Source organism: Aquila chrysaetos, chromosome 10, assembly GCF_900496995.4.
Source record: "Aquila chrysaetos chrysaetos chromosome 10, bAquChr1.4, whole genome shotgun sequence".
In the NCBI taxonomy this organism is placed as follows: domain Eukaryota; kingdom Metazoa; phylum Chordata; class Aves; order Accipitriformes; family Accipitridae; genus Aquila; species Aquila chrysaetos.
The window spans coordinates 11,172,255-11,196,932 of NC_044013.1; the positions used below are offsets into that span (position 1 = coordinate 11,172,255).

The window sequence follows — 24,678 nt, forward strand, 5'->3', positions numbered from 1 at the left end:
CACCGCCCGCGGCACGTGACGCCGGCGCCGCGCCCCTGCCGCCTCTGTCACGTGGCGGGGCGGGGCGGGGCGGGAGGAGTCTCCGCTCGCCCCGGCGACGGGGTGGGGCGGGGAACGCCCCCTCCCGCGCCAAGCCACGCCTCCCGGCGGGTCACGCCCACCGCTCCGGCCCTCCCCCGTGCGGGAGCACGTCGCGCGCCGCCGCACCCGGCACCCACCCGGGACCGGCACCCACCCGGGACCCGGCATCACCCCGGCCCGCACCCATCCGGGATCCACCCGGGGCCGCGCCCTCCCGGGACCAGCACCCATTAGCACCTGCTCTCACCCGGGACTTGCGCCCACCCAGCGCCCAGGAGCGGCACCCACCCAGGACCCACCCAGCACCTCGCACCCGCGGGGGGGCACGGCCCCTCGCCCCTCCCCCGCACCCATCCCACTCCCCTTGGGACTCAGCACCCCACACCCATCCCCACCTCCCAGGACCCATCCAGACACAGCCTCCCACGCTCACCCAGGGGCACCGCCAGTTCTAGAAACAGGACAGGGCAGAGCCCAGCGCACCCCGGCCAGGGTGGGGGGGCAGCTGAAGCCCGGGGGTCACCCCCTGAAGCCCCCCAGGAGAGCAGTCCCAGCCAGGGACAGGCAGTCCTGGGCTGTGGTGGGTGCCAGCGCAGCGGACAGGGGAGCTGCACACCGCCAGCACACCCTGCCGCACCAGGCACATGCTGCCAGGGTGCCACGGGGGTCACAGCCCGGTGCAGGGTGGGGAAGAGCAGGAGCCAGACCCACAGGGGCCTGGGAGCACCCATGGCACCCCACAACTCTGTGTTCATCCCCTGCTTCTCGGGGTCTGCACTGTGTCTGGCCCCCACAGGCAGCAGGTACCCTCGAGGGGATCAGAGCACAGCCCCAGCATGCAGAGGGTACAACAGCACTAGTGTCTCCCCAGAGTTTATTTCCTTGAGTCTCAGTAACAAAAACAAACAAACAAACAAACTAGGGTTTTTTCCTCCCCTCCCAAACCACCTACCCACCCCCCCAGCCCCCCCTTCGGCTCAAACGTCGTAGTTGGGGTTCTTGCGTAGGATAACAAATCCTTCCAGGATGGGCGTCACAGGCACGTGCTCCTCCGTGGCCAGCTCTGCCCGCTCTCCATGCGCCAGCAGCACCGGCGTCGTGTGAGTCTGGAAGCCAGTGATGGTTTTGGGCTTGCCTGCCTGGCCCACCACGTCCACAGCCTACAAGAGAAGAGCGAGGTAAATGCCGGGGATGCGCAGGGACACCGGAGCATCCCATCCCCAGCTCTGGCTGCCCCTTACCTGGCCCACCCGAACCGACACAGGCAGAGGTCGCAGCTCCTCATCGAAGGTGACGAGCATGCGGGGCTGCATGGCAGCGACGAGGCCGTAGAGAACATAGTGGGACTTGCCCAGGATAACTGGAGAGGAGACAGAAGTAAAGGGGCTGAGTGGTTCCCACCCCGCGGGGCAGAGGAGTGCCAAGCCCACAGTACTCACTGTTGCGCACATCCAGGAAGGACACGAGGACGGTCAGCAGCCCGGCCACGGCCACCTGGCTCATGAGCTGGCGATCGCTGTGGTAGGGGCACAGGGTGAGCGTCCCCTTGCCCAGGTGGGTCAGGCCCTGGTGTGGCAGAGAAAGCACGTGAGAGAGCAGTGGGGTAACACCTGGGACCCCCAGCCCTGCCTGGCAGGAGGGTGGAACACCCAGGACACCACTCCCCTCCCACACCCAGGGCAGGGGCCCCAACCTGCCCCTTTTCCCCCACAAGCAGCAAGCATGGGATCATCACCTGGGCTAACCGCACCATGAAGAGGTTGTTGGGGTCCTTGGCATGGTACTGGGCTAGCTGCCGCAGCATCGCTGCTAGCCGGGCGTTGTTGGTACCTGGGGAAGAGGGGGTGCAGGCAGAGAGTAGGGTACACGGTTTGGGTCTCCCACCTCCCCCCCCCGCCATGAGCCCCAAACTGGGCTGTCACCCAGGCTTACCGCTGCCCACCATGCCCATGGCAAAGATGGAGTTGTAGGAGACCTCGGGGTCAGCGTCGTGGGAGAACTTGCTGAGGGTGTCGAGGATGTTGAGCCGGGGGTTGGAGACAGAGATAAGTGCCAGGGCCAGGGGCACAGCACGGCGGAGGGTGGGCTCCCCGTACCGCAGCTGCACAGAGGGTAGATAGGTGTTAGACCCAGCTTACCAAGGGCTGCAAGGTCTACAGAGATGTCAAGCGAGACCCAGTCTCTATTCCCAGGGCCCTTTCCCGGCTCTGTGCTGTCCCCTCTGGTGTCACTCACCAGGTGGCCAAATGTGCGCAGGGCCATCTCAGCGCCGATCTCCTCACCCATGGCAATAAGCGCAATTCCCAACACTGCTACGCCCTGTGGGGACACAGGCACTGAGTGCCAGGCAGGGAGCACCCAGCCCAAAACCCAAGTTCTCACAGCCCCTGTGCCCATCCTGAGCCCAGGGGGACAGGGAGAACAGGAGATGCTGCTGGGGGCTGTTTTCCTCCAGCACTGATCCTGCAAGTGGCTTAGGGACCACTCCAAAGCCAGCTCCTGCACCTGTGACATGGGTCCCAGCCCATGTTTTCCCACCTGGTGAGCCCCCATGTCAGCTGAGCTCTCCTTCTTCTCCTTCTCTTTCTTGTCCTTTTTGTCCTTGTCCTCCTCCTTCTCCTTGGAGTCGAAGTGCTCACTGCAGATGTGCAGGAGCTGTTGCACCTTCAGGACATTCCCCGAGCCTGAGGGGAGAGCGGAGGGCCAGGATCAGCAGGCAGAGGGCCCGGGACCCGCTCCTGCCTCCCCTGCCTCATCAGCCCAACTCACCCGCATAGGCGCAGATGTCCACCAGCGTGTTGGCAAAGCTGCGGAACGGCTCTGACACCACCTCCAATGCTGCCAAGATGGCCTCGATCGCCTCTCCCTTCCCTGCCAAGGAAGGCGTGGTGGTTAGAGGACATCGGTGGAGGGATGCTCCCACCCCGACACCCAACCCATGAGCCACCAGCACTGCCCAGCCTTACCCAAGTGGTTCAAGCCCAGGCCGAGCGGCAGCCACCGAGCATATGTGTCCTTCAGCTCCGTCTCTGATTTCTCCATGATGGTCTGGAGGATGGTTGAGGTGACATCCCCATTGCAGGAGCCCACCGATATCATCCCGCAGGCCAGGGCGGTCACGCCAGCCACCTGGTGAAGGAGAGAAGGAGACATGCTACATGCTGGAACAGTGCACAGTGAGCTGGCCCACAGCTGGCCCCCAAACAGGGTCGTGCTCTTCTGGCAGAGCACCTCAGGCAGGGACATGCTGCCCTGCTCCCAGAGCCCAAACCGTCTGCAGGACAGCCCCTGTATCCACAGGAGCTGCTGGGGACTGGGTGAGGAAGCAGGAACCCCAGGCGAACCTTGCCTCGCTCCCTACCTCCATGCTGGACTTGGAGTCTCCCATCACAGGTAGCAGCAAAGTCAGGACATCCTCGCGGTTGGAGCCCGCATACGCCAGCCCCAGCCTGCGGAGAGTCCAGGGGAGCATGAGGGGGGAGCTGCACCTCCCTGCGCAGCACAGGGAAGGCTGGGGTTAGGCCCTTACCCAAAAATGGCTCCAATCCTCATGGTGTTGCTGTTGTGGAGGACATAGTCAGACAGGAGGGCCAGGGCAGGGTCACACTCGTTCCTCACCCCTGAGTTCACAATGCCACAGGCAAGGAGGGCTCCTGACTGCAAGGCAGAAGCACCATCACACACTGGCCACCAACGCACAAAGCTCCCTGCCAGCCAGTGACCGATGTCACCCCACACATTACACCCACTCCCTGGGATAGGCAAGTTGGTACCAAGTGATCAATGCCACTCTGGATCCAGCTGAGCGGTCCAAAGCTCATAGCTCTGTGACAAGAGGACCCCAAAGGTGCCTCAGGCAGTCCCCAAGAGCTCCCTGCCTTTCTGTGAGCCACGCAAAAACACGGCATCCAACCCCTCTCTGGGCAGGAGCTGAGCCATGCAGCAGACCAAGGCAAGGTCAACCATTCCCCGAGCCAGCCGCACATCCAACCCGCAAGCAGGGCTGCCCCACACAACCATAGAGCCCGTGTCAGGATCGGTGCCACCAACCTTGATGTAATCCTCTGAGGAGTACAGGTATTTGTCGATCTGCGTGAGCCCCCCGTCCACGTCCCACAGCAGTATCGTGCCCAGTGATGCTGCAGCACTCAGCATCCCTGCAGTTCCAGGAGAGAAGAACCCACGTCAGCCCTGAATCGATGTGCCCTGCCTGGGGCAGGTGGTGGCCAGGGAGACGGGGCAGCCCAGCGGCAGCCATGCCCCGCAGCCCTCCTTTCAGCAGGCCCCCAAAAGAGACAGGGTAGCAACCCCAAGCCTAGGGGCACCTCCAGCCCCTGCCCAGACGGCTCCCTCACCATGGTCCTTGTTCTTGTACAACCATTTATTGCCATCGTCCGTCAGTAGCTTGTCCTGTCCAAATGCAGCATTCACAAAGCCATTCACAAAGGAGGAGGCCAAATTCATCCGGGCTGAGTCCACTTGAGAACCGCTCCCTCCGAACCCTGGGGAACGATGTCAGAGTGAGCCAGGCAGCAAGAGAGGCCCTGCCAGCCCTCCACTGCACAGCCATCCCATGCCACGGGGGGATGAGGACCTGTCCCACCACCAGCAGGAAGGAGAAGCCCAAATCCAGAGCAGGCAGCCGGGTCTGCTCCACACCAGGTCAGAGACCACAAGCAGGCCAACTGCCCACCTCAGGATACACAGCTGACTGTGCCAGCCCAGAGGTGCCTTGCAGCCCCAGAAACTCCCCACAGGCAGAGACAACAGGCCATAACACAAGCCCTTACGGTTATTTTCCAGGTGGGTTTTGTAAATATCGTCCGGCACTTTGGGCTCCATGATGTCCAGCTGCAGAGACAAGGGAGAAGGGGGTTACCTCCTGGTCAGCACACCCCAGGGCAGCTGTCCTACAAGGGCAACCTCTCCAGGAGGTGCCTGGCTAAGCTCATAGGGATGAAGGACCTCTTCCCAGATCTTGCCACAGAGCCAGGCAGCCAGGGCAGCCACAGCTGGAGGCAGCCCAGGGCTCTTTTCCCAGCTGGGACACTCACCTCTCTGGCCAAGGCCAGGAAGTTGCTGTTGAGCTGGACATTGGACATGATCTCGGTCAGGTCCTCATACTCCTCCACATCCTCGTTCAGCTCCAGGAAGACCCCATGGCGGCCCAGCATAAAGGCCATCTGCTTCTGGACAACTCTGCACAGAGGGGAGATGTTCCACAAGTGCCCAGACCCCAGCCACCCACAAACACACGTTCACCAAACGGCGAGCCAACCTGCCCTGCTCTAGAGGCACACAAGAGCAGCCCAGAGACGACCCACTCTTGCCCATCTTGATTTCAGGAACAAGAGTCTCAGTCCAAACCCCCAGACACCTCCAGTGGCGGCAGGATCCAACCCAGCTTCGCCCAGACAGGGAGCCATGCCCCACCACGATGACGAAGGGCCCAGAGGGCGGGGAATGAGTCTCCGCTTACACATCTTTGCAGGAAGTGAAGATGTCCTCCACCAGCTCCACATCATTGAGCATCAGAGCCAGGCGTAGGGCTTCAGGGTAGCGGCTAAACTTGCGGAAGATGCCCAGGGCACAGCGCAGGAGAGCTGAGTTCTCAGGCTCTGGGACGTAGCTTACACAGCTTTGAGGAGGAGACAGACAGGAGGGTGACAACCACGTCAGGCAACCTCGGCCCACCAGGGACCAGGCTCCCTCCAGCACCTCAGCCTGCCAAGCCCCCTCACCTGGTGAGGTAGAGGCACACTTTGGAGTAGGCGTTGTCATCAATGTACTTCTCTAGCATGTCCATCTGCTCAATCTCCATGAGCAGGTCGCAAGCCTCATGCTCTGCATTGTGGGCCATGTTGTAGGGGACAATCTCCTTGACGAGGGTGAGGAGCGTGTCCCTCTGAGCCTTGTCAGCCTCATCAATCTCCTGCCACTCCTTGGCCACCTCTCCTGCCAAGTGCCTGCGGGGACAAAGGGACATCACCACCACAGAAACCAGCTTCGCCCAGCCCCAAGGATAGGGGGGGCAGCTGCTGCCAGTTAGCTGGGGCTGTGTATTGTTTACGGGGGCTCCACATTCCTGCAAGAGCTTATGGGGGACAAGCCCAGAGGAGGAATAAGGTTAAGAGCAGAGATTACAGAGGCCATGGCAGCAAGATCTCTGCAGCTGCCCAATCACTGTGGATAGAGGATGCGGTGACACATGTGCAGGCATGACAGGGGCAGCTGAACACAAGCCCAGCAAGTTGGGACACCTCCCAGCCAGGCCAGAGTCAAAGCGCTCAGGGAAATCCCTCTGAGCCCTCATCCTTCCCCAGGTCTGGCTCCCACCCAGGCTTACCTGACGTATTCATGCCCCCAAGATGCCAGCTCCTCCTGGGAGCCCACCAGCCGGTACTTCAGACACTCACGCTCCCCGCTCATGGTCATGGCCAGAACAGAAATGATGTCTGCCGCAAAGCGCTGGGGAAAGAGTGTGGAGGTCCAGACACATGCTGGGCACGGGGAAGAAGGGGCAGCCAGGGACACAACACCCTCCCTGCGCCCACAAGCCATCACAAGTGGCAAAGGCACAGCCCTGGCAAGTTATAAGCCACCGGAGCAAGTCACAGGGGATGATGTTAGACCATGGGGTCTGGAGGGCTCTCCAAATACCTGCCCCAGCACCGTCCCCCGAGCCATGTGGGATGGTCGGGCCAAGAGCCTTTACCTTGTTCTCTCCCGGAGCCATGTTCTCATAGATTTCCTTCAGCTTGCCATAATGGGGCCGTAGGAACTTGAGGGGTTTGGGAACAGAGGTCATGGAGGTGGTGGAAGAGCGGATCTGCCTCCGCAGCTCCTCCAGGGCTGGGCGATAGAGGGACGTATCTTTCTCCTGCAGAGAGAAGCTGCAAGTCAGGGAGCGGGGGGCTGGTTCTTGCACCACCACCCCTCCAGCCCTCCCCAAATACAGCCATGGCTCTGAGCAGAGCAGCTCCCCCTGGCCTGGGCTGCCTCCTTCAGCCCAGGTGCTGGGGAGGGAGGCCACAGCGGGGCAGAAAGCCACCCACACAAGAGGGAGGCAGAGGTCCCTTGGGCACAGGGCAGACAGGCAGCAAGACTGAGGGACAGACTGCAGCGGACAAGAAGGGGCCCTGCTCAGGATGAAACCCTCCCTCATCTCCACTGCACAAGGAATGACCATAAGCGAGGGACAAATGGACTCAAGTCCTGACCAGGGCTCTGCTCCTCCACAGCTCCTTGCTGAGGGGCACAGCACAGACTTACCCCCAGGCGCTCCACCAGCATCTCCAGCTCATCCTGCAGCTGCTTGTCTTCCTCTGACTGCCAAAATGCACAGGAGAAAGCAGAGCTAAGGGCACCCAGCGCAGACATCCCCAGGGTGACAGGGGTACAGCTGTCACCCCAAGCTGCAGGGGGACCAGGACACAGCAACCCCCCCTCCCCAGGGCACCATCCTGCCCCACTGCTGCTGGGGGTCAATGCTCCCATTACTGGGGATACCCCCCCCGAAGAGACCACTCCTTCCCACGGGGTGAGAAGCGCCTCCCCCGTTACCCTGTGCTGCACAGAAACACCCCCACGGAGAGGGGCATGGCAGGGACAGCAGCCCCCCACCCAGAGGCAGCCCCCCACCTGGTGGCAGCCCCCCCGGGACCCTCAGCGCCAAGGCCACCCCCATGCCAAAAAGAGGGGACCCCTCCATAGTCCCCGCTGTCACACGCACGCCCCGACCACATCACGGCTCCCCTCACCCCGCTCCAGCGACATCACATCCCGGAGCCCCCCGCCCCACCGCACAAGCACACCGCCCCCCCCCAGGAACAGGGAGCCTTCAGCTGCGTCACGCGGGCAGCCCCGAGACGTCACGGCCCGCCTCCCGCAGGGAGCCCCTCGCCTCAGTGACGTCACGCGCTCCTGCCGGAGGGAGCCCCCCCCCGCCGGTGACGTCACGCGCCCCCGCCGCAGCGAGCCCCGGCGACGCCGCAGGCGCCCCCAGAGGGGTGCCGGCCGCCCCCGTGACGCGCGATGACGTCCCGTCCCGCCCCACCGGTGACGCGGGGCCGGCCGGGCCGTGACTCAGCTGCGGCCCGCGGCGCGGCGGCGCTCACCAGCTCCTGCTCCTTCTCGGGCCCCGCGGGCGGCTCCCGGCGGTCCCGGCCCCAGGGCGGCGTGGGCTTCTCGTCGCCGCCCGACCCGGGGCCGCCCTGCACCCGGCTCTGCCCGCCGCCGCCGCCCGCGTCCATGGCCGCTCCGCCGCGCACCCGCCGCTCTGCGCCTGCGCGCCGCACGCGCCCGCCGCCAATCGCCGCCCGGCGGCCGCGTGACGGACGCCGGCGCGCGCCGGGGGGCGGGGCGGGGGGCGGGGTGCAAGGGCGGGGCGCGGGGCGGGGCGGCCCCACGTGCCGCGCCGCTGCGCAACGCCGGGCACCGGGCACCGGCACCGGCGGCGGGAGCGGGGGGGCCCCGGCCCGGTCCTTCCCTTCCCGGGGCTCCGGCACTGCCGGGGAGCGCTGGCAGCCGGGGACGGGGTCGGGGACCCGGAGCTCCCCCGCCCTGGCAGGAGGCACCGGTGCCACCGGAGCCGGGCAAGTGAGGTGACACTGCCCGGGGCAGGCGGGCTCGGTGGAGAGCCGACGCGCCACGGACACCCTTGGGTACCCCGTTTGCCCCTCCACCCGTGCACACACACACACCCACCCCTCCTGCGCACGTGTGCCGCTCTGTGCCCCCGGCCTCGCAGTTCAGGCAGGTGGCACCGCCTCGCCCACCCCCACCGGGCACCCCGGGGGGGCACCTTCCCCCCCACACCGGGCAGCACCCCGGGCTGTGCTCTGTGAGGAAACCCCCGGGCAGCTGGTGTGGTGCCAGGAGTCTCCCCAGTGCCATTTTCCAAAGCATGACTGCACCCACATGGCAGCTACGCACCCTGCGTGCTGGAGGGTAGGGGGGACCCTACCCGGGTACCCGGACACCCACACACACCGCTGCCCCCCTGGCAGCCCCCCGGGCACCGGGCAGGTGGCATGCGGTGGCACAGGGCTGGGGAGGTGGCGAGGCAGGGTGCAAGGCCACGTGCACAGCCAGGGCCTCCTCCTCGCTCACCGCGGCGGCGGTGACCGTGGCTGCGCACACCCGCGTGGGTGCCACTGCGTCACACCGCGTGCGGCCGCACGGGCCTGCGGGTGACCTCGGGGTCCCTCGGGGTACCAGGGGTGGGGTGTCACTCAGTGCGTGTCTGCGTCCACCTGAGCGTGTGCCCGCGTACCAGGGCAGGTTGGCCTGCTGCGGCCCCGCACCGTTACCACCCCGCTGCCGGTGCCGGTACCCGGTGCCGTGCGGTGTCAGTGTCCCTCCCCGGGTGCCAAAGCCCGGTGCCGGTACTTGCATCAGTGTACCGGTGCCTGCTGAGCAAGCCCGAGTGCTGCTCGCCGTACCAGTGCCGGTGCCGGTGTGCCTCCCTCACTGGGGAGGGTGCAAAGCACCGGAGTGGCTCCCGGTGCAGGTGCCGGTGCAGGTACCGGTGCGGGTCCCGTGCGGGTGCCGGTGCGGGGCTCCTCCCGCAGGCACGGCAGTCACCTTGGCGGCGGGGCCGGGCCGGGTGGAACGGAACGGAGCGGAGCGGTGCGGTGCGACCGGGCTGGGCACCGGTGTCCCCGCTCCAGCCACCCCCCGGGGGGCCGGCCCCCGCCCGGTGCCTGCGGGCCGCGCCCCGCCGGTACCAGCCCCCGCGGCTCCATCCCTCCGGCGCGGCCCCATCCCTGCCCGGCCCCGGTCCCGGCCCCGGCCCCGGCGGCGGCGCGGCGCCCGGTGCGGGCCATGGCGGCGGCGGAGGCAGGCGGCGCTGCGGCGGCGGCGGCGGCCCGGCGCGGCCCGGGCGGGGAGCGGAGCTAGGCGGGAGGCGGCCCGGGATGGCCAGGATGAACGTGGCCCTCCAGGAGCTCGGACAAGCCGTGAGTGCCCGGGGCAGCGGCGCGGGCCGGGCCGGGGACGGCGACGGGGCAGGGCGGGGGCGGCGGGCGGGGAGTGGGGCAGGAGGAGCGGGGGGACGGGGGGCACCGGCTCCGGGGGCGGAGGAGGGGGCGAGGGGGACAGGAGGGGGCCGGGGCAGAGGAGAGCCCTGGGGCTGGAGGGCTGAAGGAGCTGGTAGGGCTGGGGGGGCTGCGGGAGCCGGCGGGAGGAAGGGCTGGGAGGGGGGGCTGGGGGAGATTCGGGGGGGCGAGAGCCTGGGGGATGCAGGGGGCTGCGTGGGGCCGGGGGAGCTGGGTGGCTGGAGGGTCCCCGTCCCCCAAGGTGGGGGGAAGAAGGGGGAGGAAGGACCCCCCAAACCCCTGCCTGGGGTTGGGCAAGGGGAGCTGGGGCGGTTCGGAGACGGCCCCACAGACCCTGCTCTGCCGAGGCATGAAGCCCACCTGGGGTACAGTGATGCTGCTCGTAGGGTGCCCCCCAAGACAGCACCCCTGGAGGGAGCAGAGGGCCCTGTCCCCGTGGGTCTCAGCCCCACGGAGGGGGCAGGAGGAGCCCCAAGAGCAGGTCCTGCTCCTGCCTCAAGGGTACCAGGAGGTGCTGGGGAGGGGGTGCTGCCAGCTGGTGCCCAGGAGGATGAGGACCCCCCGGGAGGGGAGAGGAGCGTGGTGGGGGAGCTGGGGCAGTGGGGGTGCCCGGCTGGCCGAGCTCCAACAGGATGCTGAGCCATCCTTCCTAATGCCATCAGCTCCCGGGAACCCGCCCCGGCGGGGGGCTCCTGCCAACTGACGATCCCAGCCTCACACCCTCCCACCGCGGCAGCCCTTGGCGAACCCCCCTCCCTGTCCCGGCAGAGTGGCAGTGGGCAGAGCTGGGCACGGGCCACTTGCTCTGCTTCACCCCCTGCCCATCATCCTTTCCACCCCGGCTTCTTCCTGGCCCCTAACACCAGCCCTGCAGGCAGCCCCGGGGCATCCACCTCAGTCTGCAGCACAGACGGGAGGGTGAGCCACAACCCGCCGGGGCGTTGACTCTGAAGCCTAAGGATGGCTCACGACCAGCAGCATTGCTGATTCTCTTCCACCAAAGCCTCCAGCTTTTTCCTCCAGCTCATCCCCCCCCCCAAAGCTGCTGGCTCAGCTCCACCACCTCCCTCTTGGCTGAGTCCTCAGCAGCCCTCACGGCTGGGTCGGTGCAAGCAGCCCCTGCCGGGCCGCCCCGCAAGGCCGGCAGTGAGGGGGTCCCACCCCGCGGGCTGGCAGCCCCTGTATTGCCCCCTCTCACCCCACACACTTTGCCCACATGGGCTCGTCCCTGCGCCCCGGGGCACTCCCAGGGGCCAGGATGAGGTGGGAGGGCGCTTCCAGATGTTTCGGACCGGTGCACATCTGCATGGAAAGTTCCAGGCGGGGGAGGAGGGGCGAGGCAGCGGCACTAGGCAACGGTTGCCTGGCAGCGGGGACCACGTCTCCGTGGCGATGTGGCACCTGTCGGCGGGGCTGATGCCACAGCTGCCATGGCGACGCGGAGGGATGCTCCGGCGCGAGCCCCCGAGCCCCCCGCCAGCAGCTCTCCCCGAGCTCCTCGGGGCCACCCGGGGCTGGGGACAGCCTCTGGGGGAGGCCCGGGCACACCGAGGGGGGTCAGGGGCTGCCCCGGCCCCCCCCGTGCACCCGCTGAGTGGGCGCCGGCCCTCGCCGTAAGAGCCGGAGGGCACGGCGGGGTGGGGGGCAGCCACCCCCACGCCCCCATCCCAGCCCACTCCCTCCTTCGGCAGATGCCCGACTACAAGCGTGCCACGCTGCAGGACGACGAGGGGCCAGAGCCGGCGGGGGACGGCAGCGTCTCTCCCGACAGTGTGGAGGTGAGGTCTGCCCCGGCCCCTCCATCCTTCCCCTCTCCATCCTCCCCGGCCCCCCTCCTCGCCCTCAGCCGGAGCCTGCCCGCAGCCGGGTGGTCAGCGGGAGCAGGGCCGGGAGCCGAGCCAGCCCTGGCTGTCCCCAGGGATGTGCTGGGAGGCAGCCAAAATGCGGCAGAGATTGTGCCCGGGCCATCGTCCTTCCTTGCGGCTGCGGGGGCTGCCAGCAGCCACTGCCGGCTCACCGGGGCTGGTGCCCTGGGTACCCGCGGAGGGATGCCCCGGTCCCCACCTCGTCACGCAGCCAAGCCAGGCACCGGGGAGCAGTAGGGGAGGGAAGGGCAGCGGTGAGGTTCGGTCCCCCCCACGGTGCGATGGCAGGTCCTGCTCCTGCCCAGGTGGGGTTTCAGAAGGGGCCGGGGCCGCTGCTGAGCCGCCTGGCCTCGCGCAGCCAGCTGGAGCTGGTGCTCTGCGCCGTCGCCGTCTCCCTGGCACTGCTGCTCGGCGTCGCCGTCGTCACCCTGGCCGTCCAGTACCGCAGAGGTAGGGAGGGTCCCCGCGTCCCTGAGGGGGCGGCAGCGGTGTCCCCCCACCCAGGGGGAACAAGTCAGGATGGGGAGGGACGGGTCAGCGCAGGGCTCCTGCTCCGGGTGCTCTGCCCGCCCCGGGGTGCAGGCAGGGCTTGGCCCCGCTCCGTGCCTTGGTTTCCCCCGGCACACACGCACAGCCCCAGGCATGCTTTCCCTGCCAGATCCCTCTCACAGCATGTGCCTGACGGACGCCTGCGTCCGGGTGGCCAGCAAGATCCTGGAGGCCCTGGATGCGGAGACGGACCCGTGCCAGGACTTCTACCAGTACTCATGCGGGGGCTGGATCAAGAGGAACCCGCTGCCCAACGGGCGCTCCAAGTGGAGCACCTTCAACAGCATCTGGGACCAGAACCAGGCCATCATGAAGCATCTCCTAGGTGGGCACCGGGTGGGTCACAGCCAGCGGGGGGGGTGACCTCCGGGTGCAGGCGGGAAGAGCCCCGGCATCCCCGGGGCTGACCCGCAGCCTCCTGCAGAGAACACCACCTTCAACTCCAGCAGCGAGGCGGAGCGGAAGACGCAGCGGTACTACCTGTCCTGCCTCAAGGAGCAGAGGATAGAGGAGCTGGGCTCCCAGCCCCTCATGGAGCTCATCGACAAGGTGGGCGGCCATCCACGTATGAGCCGAGCTGTCAGGGATGTGCCCAGCACATCTCTCGTTTGGCTCTTCACGTAACTGGGGAGGGGGCAGCCCTTGGGGACAGATCCCATCCCTCCTTGAGGCGCCGGGTCCGTCTGCCGGCAGATCGGGGGGTGGAACGTCACCGGCTCCTGGAACCAGAGCAGCTTCATGGAGGTACTCAAGATGGTGTCAGGCACGTACCGGGCGACCCCCTTCTTCACGGTGTATGTGGGTGCAGACTCCAAAAGTTCCAACAGCAACATCATCCAGGTTGGCACCTTGGCACCGAGGGGCGGTGGGCACCGGCGGGGCACCGGGCTGCCCGTGCTGCCCCTCTTTCCCCCCAGGTGGACCAGTCGGGGCTTTTCCTCCCATCCCGGGATTACTACCTGAACAAGACCGCCAACGAGAGGGTGAGGCCGAGTGCCAGGCACGCTGCTGGCAGCAGTCAGGGGAAACCCATGGCAATGGGGTGCGAGGAGCGCTGGGGAGCACCTGGCACCTGCACCCTGCCCATCGGGTGGCACGGTGCCCAGGCACGGTGCTCAGGCAGTGGGTCGGAACCCCCCAGAGAGGTGGGATGAGCTGCGGCCAGTGCTGAACTGGGGCTCGGGGTCCCGCCAGGTCCTGGCAGCGTACCTGGACTACATGGTGGAGTTGGGCACACTGCTGGGGGGGGCCCCGGAGCCCACCCGCCTCCAGATGCAGCAGGTGCTGGACTTTGAAACCCAGCTGGCCAACATCACCGTGCCCCAGGCCGAGCGGCGGGACGACGAGAAGATCTACCACAAGATGAGCATTGCCGAGCTGCAGGTGGGCACGGCCCAGCGCAGCCCAGGGAAAGCCTTTGGGGACGCGAGGGGAGGGTTGTCCAGCGGGACACTGAGGGGTCCGTGCCCACTGCTGCCCCCCCTCAGGACACCCCGGGCAGCCCCATCCATTCTGGGACATGCGCTGGGTGCTGGAGTGAGGTGCTCGTCCCCCCCAGGTTGTTAGGATTTGGGAGAAGCTGCCACCCAGCATGGGGGGGGTCCCAGGGTCCCCTCCTTAGGAGCAGCAGCGAGCCATGGGGAAGGTGCTTGGGGGCAGAAAAGGGATCTGGGGTGGTGAGGGACCTTGGGACCTTCCCCGGGAGCACAGCCCCTGCCCCGGGGGATCCCCTGGTGCTGGGCAGAATGTGGCAGAGCCGTGCCAAGCGCCCGGGTGCCATGACCATGTGTCCCCTCCAGGCTCTGGCCCCTGCCATCGACTGGCTGGATTACCTGTCCTACGCCCTGGCCCCACTGGAGCTGGCGGACACGGAGCCCGTGGTGGTGTATGGGGACACCTACCTCCAGCAGGTCTCTGACCTCATCAATGGCACCGACAGGAGGTGAGGTGCCCGTGAGCCCCTGACCGTGCCCCATTTGGGGCTTCCCCCATGGCGGGGGCACATTTTGGGCTCGGCAGTGGCTCGGAGGCTGGGGCATCCCCACGGATCGTGGTGAGTCGTGGCGAGTCGTGGTGTCTCTCTGCCCCTGCAGCGTCCTGAACAACTACCTGATCTGGAACCTGGTGCAGAAGACGGCCTCCAGCCTGGACCAGCGCTTCGAGACAGCCCAGGAGAGGCTGCTGGAGACGCTCTATGGCACCAGGAAGGTAACGGGGGGCCCTGGGACCAGCCCCCTCTGCCCTCAGCCTGGAAGCGGCCAGGACCATCTCTGCCCTTGGGATGTCCTTGGGATGCTGGGCCCTGGATGCTGCAGAGGGAACCCAGGGATCATCTTTTGGGATGGGGATTTAGCTGCTGAGCATCTCCCCCCTGGGGAGGGGGCAGAGCTGGGCTGGGGGAAGGGAGGGGAGCAGGGAAGGGAGCTGAGGGTCTCACAGACCCCCGTCTCGCTCCCACAGTCCTGCACGCCCCGCTGGCAAACCTGCATCTCCAACACGGACGACACGCTAGGCTTCGCCCTGGGCTCCCTCTTCGTCAAAGCCACCTTCGACCGGGACAGCAAGGCCATTGTGAGGACACTTCTGCCCTTGTACCCTTCCCATCACCATCCACAGGAACCCCCCTTTTCCCCCCCAAACTCCAGGGCTGGAAGGTGGGGAGCAGGGAAATGGGACCCCCAGCCCTGGGGAGGTCACATCCTGCCCACCCTGTCCCTGCCTGAGGGGCTGTGGCGGGCAGGGGGGGCTTCAGTCCCTCCCCTCCCCAGGCTGAAGAGATGATCAGCGAGATCCGGGCGGCATTCGAGGTGTCCCTGGACCAGCTGGACTGGATGGACGAGAAGACCAGGCAGGCTGCGAAGGAGAAGGTGACCCCAGGGAGGGCAGTGGGTGGGAGACCTCCCCCTGTCCTTGTAAGCCCCCCCACACCATCTCACTGCTGGAGCCTCTCCCGACGCAGGCCGATGCCATCTATGACATGATCGGCTTCCCTGACTTCATCCTGGACAACAAGGAGCTGGACGATGTCTATGATGGGGTAGGGGCGCACCCGGCTCGTGGCGAGGGGGTCTGGTCCCTGCTCACGCCAAGTCCTGGGGGGCCCCATGGTGGGGCAATGTCCCTATTTGGGGGACCCATTTGGGACAGGGCATTAATGGAGCCACCCTGGTACCGAGTGCATCCTGGCCAGGGTGGGGTGAACCACCCTGGTGGACCCCTCATCCCTCCTCTTCCTTTCCAGTACGAGGTCTCAGAGGACTCCTTCTTCCAGAACATGCTCAACTTCTACAACTTTTCTGCCAAAGTGATGGCTGACCAGCTCCGGAAACCCCCCAACCGCGACCAGTAAGGAGGAGGGCCTGGGGGGGGGGGAGCCGAGGATGTGACACCAGCACTGTCCCCAGCATGGCCTGGGGAGCACTGGTTCACTGGGGGGAAGGTCCCCCAAGGGGTAGCACAGTGTGGTAGGTCACCTGTGGTGGCTCTGGCTTGTCCCTGGGACAGGGTCCCTTGGTCACGGGACAGGGGCAGCAATGCCAGCCCCGGGCAGGGCAGCCAGGGGACCCACGGTGGGAGATGGCACAGGAGGGTGCCGGGGTGGGGGGAAGAGGGGACACATCCCTGCCTGTCCCCTGTCCCACCTCCCTGCCCCAGGTGGAGCATGACCCCGCAGACCGTCAATGCCTACTACCTGCCCACCAAGAACGGGATCGTTTTCCCCGCTGGCATCCTGCAGGCTCCCTTCTACGCCCGCAACCACCCCAAGTGAGCCTGGCATGGGGATGAGGGGGCATCTCCTGGGGTTGGGGGGGCAAGGGTTGGATCAGGACCAGCACCCAACAGAGCCCCCCACAGTCACGAAGCAAAGCCCTGAGGGCCTTGAGGATCCCTCAAGGCTTTACATCCTGCAGCCAAGACAGCCTGCAAAGTCCCTGTGGGGCCACCAGTGTCCCCAACAGGACTCATTCCCAGCTGGGTGCCAACCGGAGCAGAGTCTTGCTAGGTGCCCTGGACACAAACGGGGTGCCCAGGCTGCGGAGGGGGTGCCTGGTGCAGGGGCAGGCTGTGACGGCATCATCCCCCCCCCGCACTTACCTGGCTTTCTCCCATGGCCCCACAGAGCCCTTAATTTCGGCGGTATCGGCGTGGTGATGGGGCATGAGCTGACCCACGCATTCGACGACCAAGGTGAGAGCCCGTGGGCAGCACCGTCTCCGACCCCCATCACTTTCTCGCCCTCCCACCCCTTGGCCCCCCACCCACCCCCTGCCCTTGGCGTGGGGATGGGGTGCCGCGGGCGCGCGGGGGTCCCGCTTTGCCATCCATTGCATCATGCGTGCTCGTGCGTCCCCGGCCGCCCCCCCCTTCTATCGTCCTGTCTCCCCAGGTGGCACCTGCCGATAGCTCCCCCCGGCTTCTCTGTGCAGCTTTCGCTCCATCCGCTTGGTGAGGACACGGTGTCTGCAGCCCCGGCCCCCACCTCATCCTCCTCCCCGCGGGGCACGGGACGGGTCCCTCTCGCATCCGCTCTGCTTTGCGCCTTCACTGCAGCCCCGGAGCCAAGAAGGGTTCAGTGGGGGAATTTGGGGTGACAAGTCCAGCGGGGATGCACCGGGGGATGGTTGGGGACCCAAGTGCACAGCTGAGCCCCAGCCGGAGCCCACCCGGAGCAGGGGCTGGGGGACACCATCTCCTCTGGGCATGAACCCAAGGCGCCAGGTCCCCCGGTGTCCCCTGGGGCTCTCCCCACCAAACCCACCCTGCTTCGGGACCCCCTGCAGCGGGGGCTCTGCAGGGGGCCGGCATCCCCCGGTCCCACGCCACGTCTCGGTCCTGCAGGGCGGGAGTACGACAAGGAGGGCAACCTGCGGCCATGGTGGCAGAACTCCTCCCTGGAGGCCTTCAAGAACCGGACGGCATGCATGACGGAGCAGTATGGCCGCTACACCGTCCACCGCGAGAAGGTCAATGGCCGGCAGACGCTGGGCGAGAACATCGCCGACAACGGTGGGCTCAAGGCAGCCTACAATGTGAGTGCCGCTGTCCCGAGGGGACACGGACCCCCGTGCCTGTCTGTCCCTCCCCAGGGCTTCAGGGCACTTCTCCCACAGGCATACAAGTCCTGGCTGGAGAAGAATGGGGAGGAGAAGCGCCTGCCAGCCCTGGGGCTCACCAACCACCAGCTCTTCTTCGTGGGCTTCGCTCAGGTAGGGCGGAGCGGGATGGTGGGTTCCCCACCCCTCCCCGGCCCCTCGGAGCCAGCCCACAGCCCCCCATCCCGCCCCAGGGGGCTCTGCCCCCCGTCCCTGAGGCTGCTCCTGCTCTGGCAGGTGTGGTGCTCCGTCCGGACGCCCGAGAGCTCCCACGAAGGGTTGGTGACCGACCCCCACAGCCCTGACAAGTACCGTGTCATCGGCACCCTCAGCAACTCCCGGGACTTTGTCGAACATTTCGGCTGCCCCCTGGGCTCCCCCATGAACCCCGGCAAGCACTGTGAGGTGTGGTAGGGACGGGGAGGGTGCTGGGGACGGAGGGGGTGATGCTCTGCTGTGTCCCCCACCCCAGCCCTCGCCAGCTGCCGGAGCTGGCCCACGGGCAGAGAGCGGGGTCACCCCCCCCAGGTCACCCTCCATCGCGGTTCCCCCCTGTGCACACACCGCACGCCGCCTCGCCCCACCTCTGCCCCCCTCCCCAGCACACACAGCCCCACACCGGGCACCCACCGCAGCCCCCATCCATGGCCTGGGGCCAGGCACGGCCGGCAGAGAAGCCGTAGCACCCCCAAAATGCAGCTCTGCCCCCCAACCCTGACGTGCTAGAGACGGGCACCGCTCAGCCCCCCCCCAGTGCCACGTCCCCCCCTCAGGCAGGCAGGTCAGAGGGGTCCCAGGGAGAGCACTAGAGCCGAGCCCCCCCCCGCTCCTGCCCCCTGACCTGCCGGAGATGGAAGCTGGGGGTCACCCGGCTCTGCCCTCCCCTCGCCCCCTCACAGTCCGGCTTGGCTTCCCCATCCACCTCTGCTGGGACCAGCGGGCGGCAGCGGGGACTCTGGTGCCTTCAGCTGTGGGTGGCTGTCGCTGAATTTATTTAACGATTAAAAGCAGTTTCCACTTACTCCGGCGGCTCCGGGTCCTTCACGGTGTCAGGGCAGGGGGGAGAGGTGGGATCTGGAGCGGGAGGTGGCTCAAAAGCCGGGGGACGTGTGGGAGATGAGACATCCCGAGGGACAGGAGCAGGAGATGAGAAATCCCGAGGGACCAAGGGAGGGGAGCGGGAGATGTCTTGAGGGACGGAGGGAGGGGAGCAGACACGCAGGGAAGGAGAACGGCAGACACAGGGCTGACCCTCAGCCCCACAGCCCCAGCCCAGCCCCAGTGGGGTGGGGGTCTCCCCGGTGGAGAGGCCAGCCAAGGGGTCCCGTTGCCTCCCCAAGCGGGGGTGACAGCACGGGTGACCCCATACAGCCCTGGGGCCAGGCTGTGGCCGAGCCCCCTCCCCAGAGCGCCTGGGGCCTGCCCTGGCCAGAACCTTCTCCCCACCCCGCGCCCCCAGCCCCATACTGGGGTCTCCCCCTCCACCCCCGCCTCTGCACTGGGACCCCGCCGGCCCACAGAGACCAGCGGCCGCGGGAGGGGGGGCTCGCAAAGGCCGCCGGGAGTTGCAGTCCCGTCAGTGGCAGGCGCACGGCCCGACGGGAGCTGTAGTTCGGCGCGAGGGACGCTGGGAGCTGTAGTTCCGGGCACGGAGCGCCCCGCCGCTGCGGCGCGGGGGCCGCACTCCATTTCCCAGCAGGCAGCGCGGCGGGACCAAGGGTCCGGGCCTGGGCGCCTCCGGCCTCGGGGGGCACGGGGGGCGGCGGGGCCGGGCCGGCGTGAGCGGCAGCGGCGGGGCCGGGCCGGGCCGGGCCTGGTGGGCTGGATCCGAGCCGGGAGCTGGGTCCGGGGCCAGATCGGGGGTGCTGGACCCGGACTGGGGGTGCTGGGAGCGAACCGGGGGTGCCAGGCCTAGGTGGGACCCTGGGTGCAGGGCCTGGGCTGGGTCACGGGTGCTGGGCCTCGGCCAGGTCCTGGGTGCAGGGCAAGACGGGCGCCTCTGGACCCCGGGCTGGGCAAGGGGTGCTGGGTCGGGCCGGGCCTGTGGGGCACTTGTGGGTACTGGAGCTGAACTGCCCCCAGCCGGGTCTGCGGGCAGGCCTGGCCCTAGGGCGGCAGTGCCCTGGGGACAGGGGTAGTGGGACGTGGCTGCCCTGGGGACAGGGACACTGGGACATCCCTGCCTCTGGGCCGACACGGCCCTGTCCCCCAGCCAACATGCTCACCTTGCAGGCGTGCCACCTGAGCCTGGCACCATGGACGCGCCGCCCATCACACCTGGGGAGCTGCTGTGTCTGGGCTCCAGCCTTGCCTTCTCCGGCCTCTTCTACTACCTGTACAGGAAGAAAGCCAGAGTTGTGGCACGCATACAGGTAGCCCTCTCCCTCAGGTGCTCTCTCATGCCTACTGTTCCTTCCCTGCTGCCCTGCACTGCCTGGCCCAGAGCTTTTGATTTGAATGCACCTCGCTGATGACAGCAGCCTGCTGCATCTTCTACTGATGTCACGATGCCCAGGACCAAGCAGGTCACATCCTGCCAGAGATCCCCACAAAGCCACGCATGACCCACCCTGTGCCTGCTAGCCCATCTGCCCCTGCCCGTGTTCACACTCAGTCCCTGCTCTTGCAGGAGGCCCCAAAGCTCCAGGTTGACGACGATTTACCAGCACTGGTCTCTGCGGCTGATGGGAGGTGCCTGCCTTACGTTGCCCTGGAAGGTAAGGAGACCCTGTGGCCCCATACCGGGGACAGGGGCTGGGCTCTCCTCCTTTGGCCGTGATGCATTCCTTGGTCCTCAGGCATAGTGCTGCCAGCCAAGGCTGCGCTCACCAGCCATTACCATGAGGGGCTGCAGGGTGTGATCCAGAAACTGCTTCTGAAAGAACATCGGCTGATCTGGAACAGCTTGGCCCGGAGCTGGTGAGCCATGGGAGGGGACAGCAGGGGTGGGCTTGCACCAGTGGGTCCGGACCCCCATCCTCTGGGGCCAGTCGAGAGGCAGAAAGTGGCTCGGTTAAAGGCTCTAGTCCCTACCCTTGGCTCAGCCCCACAAGCTCCGAGTTCCTCCGCGTTGTCCACATCCCAGCGCTGCACTCTCCGCTTGCAGGAGTGAGAGTGAGCGGGTGCTCTCGGAGCAGGTCTACACCGTCCCCTTCTTGCTGGCCTCGCCGGACACTGAGGCAGTGATGCCAGTGAGCGTGGAGAGCCCGCTCCGAGCTGTCTCCCTGCCGTTGGAGACAGTGTACGAGCGGTTCCAGCAGCCAGCCCACGGCTTCCGTGACCTGCTGGGCCAGTACTTGAGCGGGGAGAAGCCCAAGGGCATCCTGGAGACGGAGGAGATGCTGCGGGTGGGGGCCGGTCTGACGGGTATCGGGGAGCTGGCCCTGCACCCTGACGGCTCCCTGCACCTCCAGCCGCCGGCCCAGGGGGGAGAATATTTCCTGTGCCTGGGGGACTGGCAGACGGTGCTGGCGGAGCTGGAGTCGGCCAGCGGGCTCTGGAAGGGGGCGGCCATGCTGTGCGCCGCGGCGGGTCTGGCCGTCCTCCTGCATGCCCTGTGCCGTGCCTACCGCCGCGCCCGCCTCAAGCAGCAGCGTGAGGACAAGGAGCTGGAGGGCGAGGGAGCCGGGGACGAGGGGCCCGAGGACTCCTGCGTGATCTGCCTGATGCGGCCCCGCGAGTGCGTCCTCTTGGGCTGCGGCCACATCTGCTGCTGCTTCCGCTGCTTCCAGGCTTTGCCCACCCGCCTCTGCCCCATCTGCCGGGGGCCTATTGACCGCGTGGTGCCCCTCTACCAGGCCTGAGAACACCTGGGGGTGCCCAGGGAGGGGCACCGCAAACCAAGCCAAGCCTGGAGCCTGCAGAAATCTCAGCTGTCCCCTCGCGTGCAGCTGTGTGATTCCTGTTGGGAAGCAGGGGTCCTGATGAGCCCTCCTGTCTGTTTTGGGGGGGGGGGGGGGCAGGTTATAGCCTCCTCATCCTCCCTTTGTCTGCCAGAGGGACCCCCCCTGAACATGAAGGCTTGGGGGAAACATACTCAGTGCCTGAGCCAAGGAGCCAAGTCCCCTGCCCCACACCAGGGGGATTCCCTTGGCTAACGGCTGTTTGACCTGTGCCCCTTTCTGAGGCCTGACCCGCCCCAAAGCCACGCAGGACTTTTCCTTTGTTTTGCTTTTCCGGTGTGTGGCTTTATGGAAAGGACAGCAGGGGCAGGACCGGGGCTGGTGGGACAGAGCAGGCAGGCATGGTGGGGGTGACAGAGATCCAAACTCCCCCAAGCCACCACAGTGGCACACCTTGGTGCCATCGTTGTCCTCCCCCCACCAAATCCACGTGCCTACAGCCGCTGCCCAGACTGTGTGGGGGTACCCGGGGACTGGTGGCAATGAAGCATGCCTCTTCACCAGCTGGTTTGCCACCCGGGGAGGGGGACAGCATCCTTCCGTCCCTCTTCACAGGGTCCCCACTCTCCTTCTGGAGCAGAGGGACAGCCCTGGGGTGCCCCAGAGCCCACCCACGCCTCCGGCCCCCGCTGCACCCAGCTTTCCTGCCTGCCTCCCGGCCAGGACCGGGTGCGGGAGCAGCTTGTGTGTGGAGTGATAAAGCCAAGGAGCCGAGCTCGGCCTTGCCTCTTCCTTCGCGCCATTAAGCTGGGGGGCTGGGGGGGCATGCCGGGAGCCAAGGCTCTGCCCCCCGGGGGTGGGTGGGGGGTGCTGCCACCTCCCTCCCCACCCAGGGAGCTGGCCCAGGTGCACGCTCACTGGTGGTGGCTGGTGGGCAGGGGACCCCGGCTGGGGTGCATCTCCTCAGGATACAGCCCCAACGTGGGGGGGGGGGGGGGGGGGAATAGGACTGTTGCCAAGGTGATCGCGCTCTTCTGGTCTCCATGGCAACCGCTCCCCGGGACCGCTCCCCATCACTGCCTGGCTGCAGTTGCCCAGGCAACCCACGGGCTCTCCTGGCTCCTGCGGCTTTGGGGCACCCAGGATTTGGGGAGGGAGGGACAACGCTGGCAGGCCACTGGGGTTGGGGGTGGCAGAGATGATGTGCCCCCCCCCCCCAGTGCAGCTGCCTCCATTGCTACCAGTTTGGGGCTGGGAGCTTGCTTGGGGCAAAGGTGCCCCTGCGGGGTTGCCCTCAGGCCCACAGCCAGCTGCAATGCCCCAGAGCACCCAGTGAAACCTCCTGGGACCCATGTGCATTTTTGGGGTGTGGGTGTGTGTGGGGGTCCCTTCCTCCACAACCCCCCCCGCAGTCTGTCAGCCCAGCCTCTTCTCCATGCCAGCACAGCGACTGCCACGCTGCAGAGTGAGCAGTGGGGCCCGGGTCCCCCCCCCCCGGAACCAGGCATCCCCCCCGCAGCAGGAGGGATTTCGGGAAGGAGATAAATACCAGATGGGAGAGGGCCGGGCTGCCAGGAACACACTCCCCACGTGCCAAGAGCTTCTGGCGCGAGTGGGTGCGTGGGCCGGGGAGGGCGGGGGGTGCCCGTGCTCCCGGAGACTGCTCGCCTCGTTCCCCGGGTCCCGGCAGCCAGCCGGGGACGGGGACAGCTAGAGAGGGACCCGCAGCCACCCGCTGCCCTCTGTCCCCATGGGTGCCCGGGGAAGGGAACACACCCCTTGTGCTGGAGGCACGCAGGGAAGGTGCCATCCTGTGCTGGGGCACAGTCCTACCCTACACCCCCCCCTCGGATTTCTGCCAGCCCCGGGAGGCCACCGGCCCTGCGGTGGCCTGGGGACACAGACCCCGCTGAGCAGCCCTGCGCCTGGCACCGCTCTGGGCAGCAGCGTGACTCAACTGCTCCGCGCCAGCCAAAGCCTCGCCCTGCCAAACCAGCCGGCACAGGGGCTGCCCGGCTGTGCCGCAGCGCCTGCGCCCCCAGACGAACCCGCTGTGTCCCGTGTCCCCCCACCCGCCCCCCCAATCCCGGGATTTTTGGTCTGGAGCAGGACAGCAGGGAGCTCACGGTGCCTGGCCTGAGCCCTGCCCAGCATCCCTCGCCCCCCACGCCGGGCCCAAGAGAGACCCAGGCATTCTGCCAGCCGCCCCCACACACCCGCAGGGTCCCCGTGGGTGCCAGCCCGTGCCCGTGGCCCCCACCCACACCCCCCAGGGCTGCCCGCCCGCTCCCGCCTGCCTCCCTGTCTGTTGTCATGGTGACCAGAGATGTGGTGACAGACGAGGATGGAGCCTCACACCCCAGCAGGGCTGTTCATACACCCAGCGGGGTCAGCCCCCCCCCCCCCCCCCCTTTCCTGCTCCCCACTCCCTCCGGGTCTGGGCAGGGGACCCTCCGTGAAGCCCCTGCCCCAGGCAGCACGCTGGGGGTGCCCCAGCTGCTCAGCTGCAGCCCTGGCATTGCTGGGACCGCAGCTGTGCCCCCGGCAGCTCATGTGAGGGACGGGGACAGTGCCACCCCCCTTCCACCTGACCCGACTTATAACCGGAGACCCCTCGGGAGCACCCTTTTCCTGAAGCCAGGCTGTGTGCTGAGACAGACAAATTCATCTCACTAATGACAACCTGCTGGCTAGCTGCCTCTGGCTGTCCTGCTGCAAAGGCTCGAGCCCTTCCTCGCTGGGAAAGGTGCTGTCCCTCCACGGAGGACTTTTTGGCCTCATCTTCCCACATCACCAGCGACGGGGACAGCATAGGGCGAGGAACACGCCGCTCTTGCACGCTTGCCCTGGGCTCACCCACAGCACAGCTGCTGAGCAGGTTGCCTGTCCCCTGTCCCCCAACATCTCCTCACTATGGTGACAAAGGCCACCACGACCATCGGCAGGCATGGCCATCTCCACCGCCTGCACCCAGCCCGGGTGCGTGTCTCCGCTCCCTCCAAATACCCATGCGAAGGAGCTGCCTCACCGTGGCAGAGGCAGCACACACAGCAGCATCCCCACCTGGGCTTTGGCTACCGAGAGCCAGCAGCAATAGTGAAGGATGGTCACACCTCCGACCTTGTCGATGACCTTCACCAGTCCCCCACACTGGGCTGGGAATGGGTGCTCGGAGAGAGCGGCAGTGCCG

At 67.0% G+C, this 24,678-nt stretch overlaps 3 protein-coding genes across 11 annotated transcripts; 2 read left to right on the forward strand and 1 right to left on the reverse strand.

Annotated features, from left to right (window-relative positions):
• Nucleotides 1-938: 938 nt before the first annotated feature.
• On the reverse strand, nucleotides 939-8,391 carry PSMD2 (proteasome 26S subunit ubiquitin receptor, non-ATPase 2). 3 transcript variants are annotated; one of them, XM_030028912.1, is made up of 21 exons: nucleotides 8,199-8,391; nucleotides 7,354-7,410; nucleotides 6,797-6,961; nucleotides 6,428-6,549; nucleotides 5,823-6,047; nucleotides 5,561-5,719; nucleotides 5,136-5,280; nucleotides 4,872-4,932; nucleotides 4,437-4,583; nucleotides 4,132-4,238; nucleotides 3,611-3,738; nucleotides 3,443-3,530; nucleotides 3,048-3,210; nucleotides 2,851-2,952; nucleotides 2,620-2,765; nucleotides 2,317-2,400; nucleotides 2,014-2,182; nucleotides 1,817-1,911; nucleotides 1,521-1,647; nucleotides 1,323-1,441; nucleotides 939-1,241 (listed from the first exon to the last, which is right to left on the reverse strand). In XM_030028912.1, exons 1-21 carry the CDS (start codon nucleotides 8,331-8,333, stop codon nucleotides 1,059-1,061), a joined length of 2,727 nt encoding a protein of 908 aa, XP_029884772.1. In that variant the 5' UTR covers nucleotides 8,334-8,391; the 3' UTR covers nucleotides 939-1,058. The 3 variants fall into 3 exon arrangements, with proteins under 3 accessions (XP_029884772.1, XP_029884773.1, XP_040982836.1); XM_030028913.2 differs by lacking the exon at nucleotides 8,199-8,391 and adding an exon at nucleotides 7,985-8,003; XM_041126902.1 differs by lacking the exon at nucleotides 8,199-8,391 and adding an exon at nucleotides 7,842-7,863.
• A 1,551-nt stretch (nucleotides 8,392-9,942) lies between these two features.
• On the forward strand, nucleotides 9,943-18,667 carry ECE2 (endothelin converting enzyme 2). Of its 6 annotated transcripts, none has more exons than XM_030028917.1 (19): nucleotides 9,943-10,040; nucleotides 11,828-11,917; nucleotides 12,310-12,454; nucleotides 12,663-12,878; nucleotides 12,978-13,102; nucleotides 13,247-13,393; nucleotides 13,471-13,536; nucleotides 13,748-13,936; nucleotides 14,353-14,495; nucleotides 14,647-14,761; nucleotides 15,014-15,124; nucleotides 15,322-15,420; nucleotides 15,513-15,590; nucleotides 15,795-15,898; nucleotides 16,208-16,318; nucleotides 16,674-16,741; nucleotides 17,393-17,583; nucleotides 17,665-17,760; nucleotides 17,884-18,667. In XM_030028917.1, exons 1-19 carry the CDS (start codon nucleotides 9,999-10,001, stop codon nucleotides 18,058-18,060), a joined length of 2,313 nt encoding a protein of 770 aa, XP_029884777.1. In that variant the 5' UTR covers nucleotides 9,943-9,998; the 3' UTR covers nucleotides 18,061-18,667. The 6 variants fall into 6 exon arrangements, with proteins under 6 accessions (XP_029884777.1, XP_029884778.1, XP_029884781.1 ...); XM_030028918.1 differs by having other exon boundaries at nucleotides 9,999-10,040; nucleotides 11,831-11,917; XM_030028915.2 differs by lacking the exon at nucleotides 9,943-10,040 and adding an exon at nucleotides 10,664-11,752 and having other exon boundaries at nucleotides 11,811-11,917; nucleotides 12,676-12,878.
• Nucleotides 18,668-19,429: 762 nt separating this feature from the next.
• LOC115347478 (mitochondrial ubiquitin ligase activator of nfkb 1-A-like) lies at nucleotides 19,430-22,262 on the forward strand. 2 transcript variants are annotated; one of them, XM_030028923.2, is made up of 5 exons: nucleotides 19,430-19,471; nucleotides 19,879-20,018; nucleotides 20,276-20,363; nucleotides 20,445-20,565; nucleotides 20,753-22,262. In XM_030028923.2, exons 2-5 carry the CDS (start codon nucleotides 19,902-19,904, stop codon nucleotides 21,447-21,449), a joined length of 1,023 nt encoding a protein of 340 aa, XP_029884783.1. In that variant the 5' UTR covers nucleotides 19,430-19,471; nucleotides 19,879-19,901; the 3' UTR covers nucleotides 21,450-22,262. The 2 variants fall into 2 exon arrangements, with proteins under 2 accessions (XP_029884783.1, XP_029884782.1); XM_030028922.2 differs by having other exon boundaries at nucleotides 19,450-19,561.
• The last annotated feature ends 2,416 nt before the right edge of the window (nucleotides 22,263-24,678 follow it).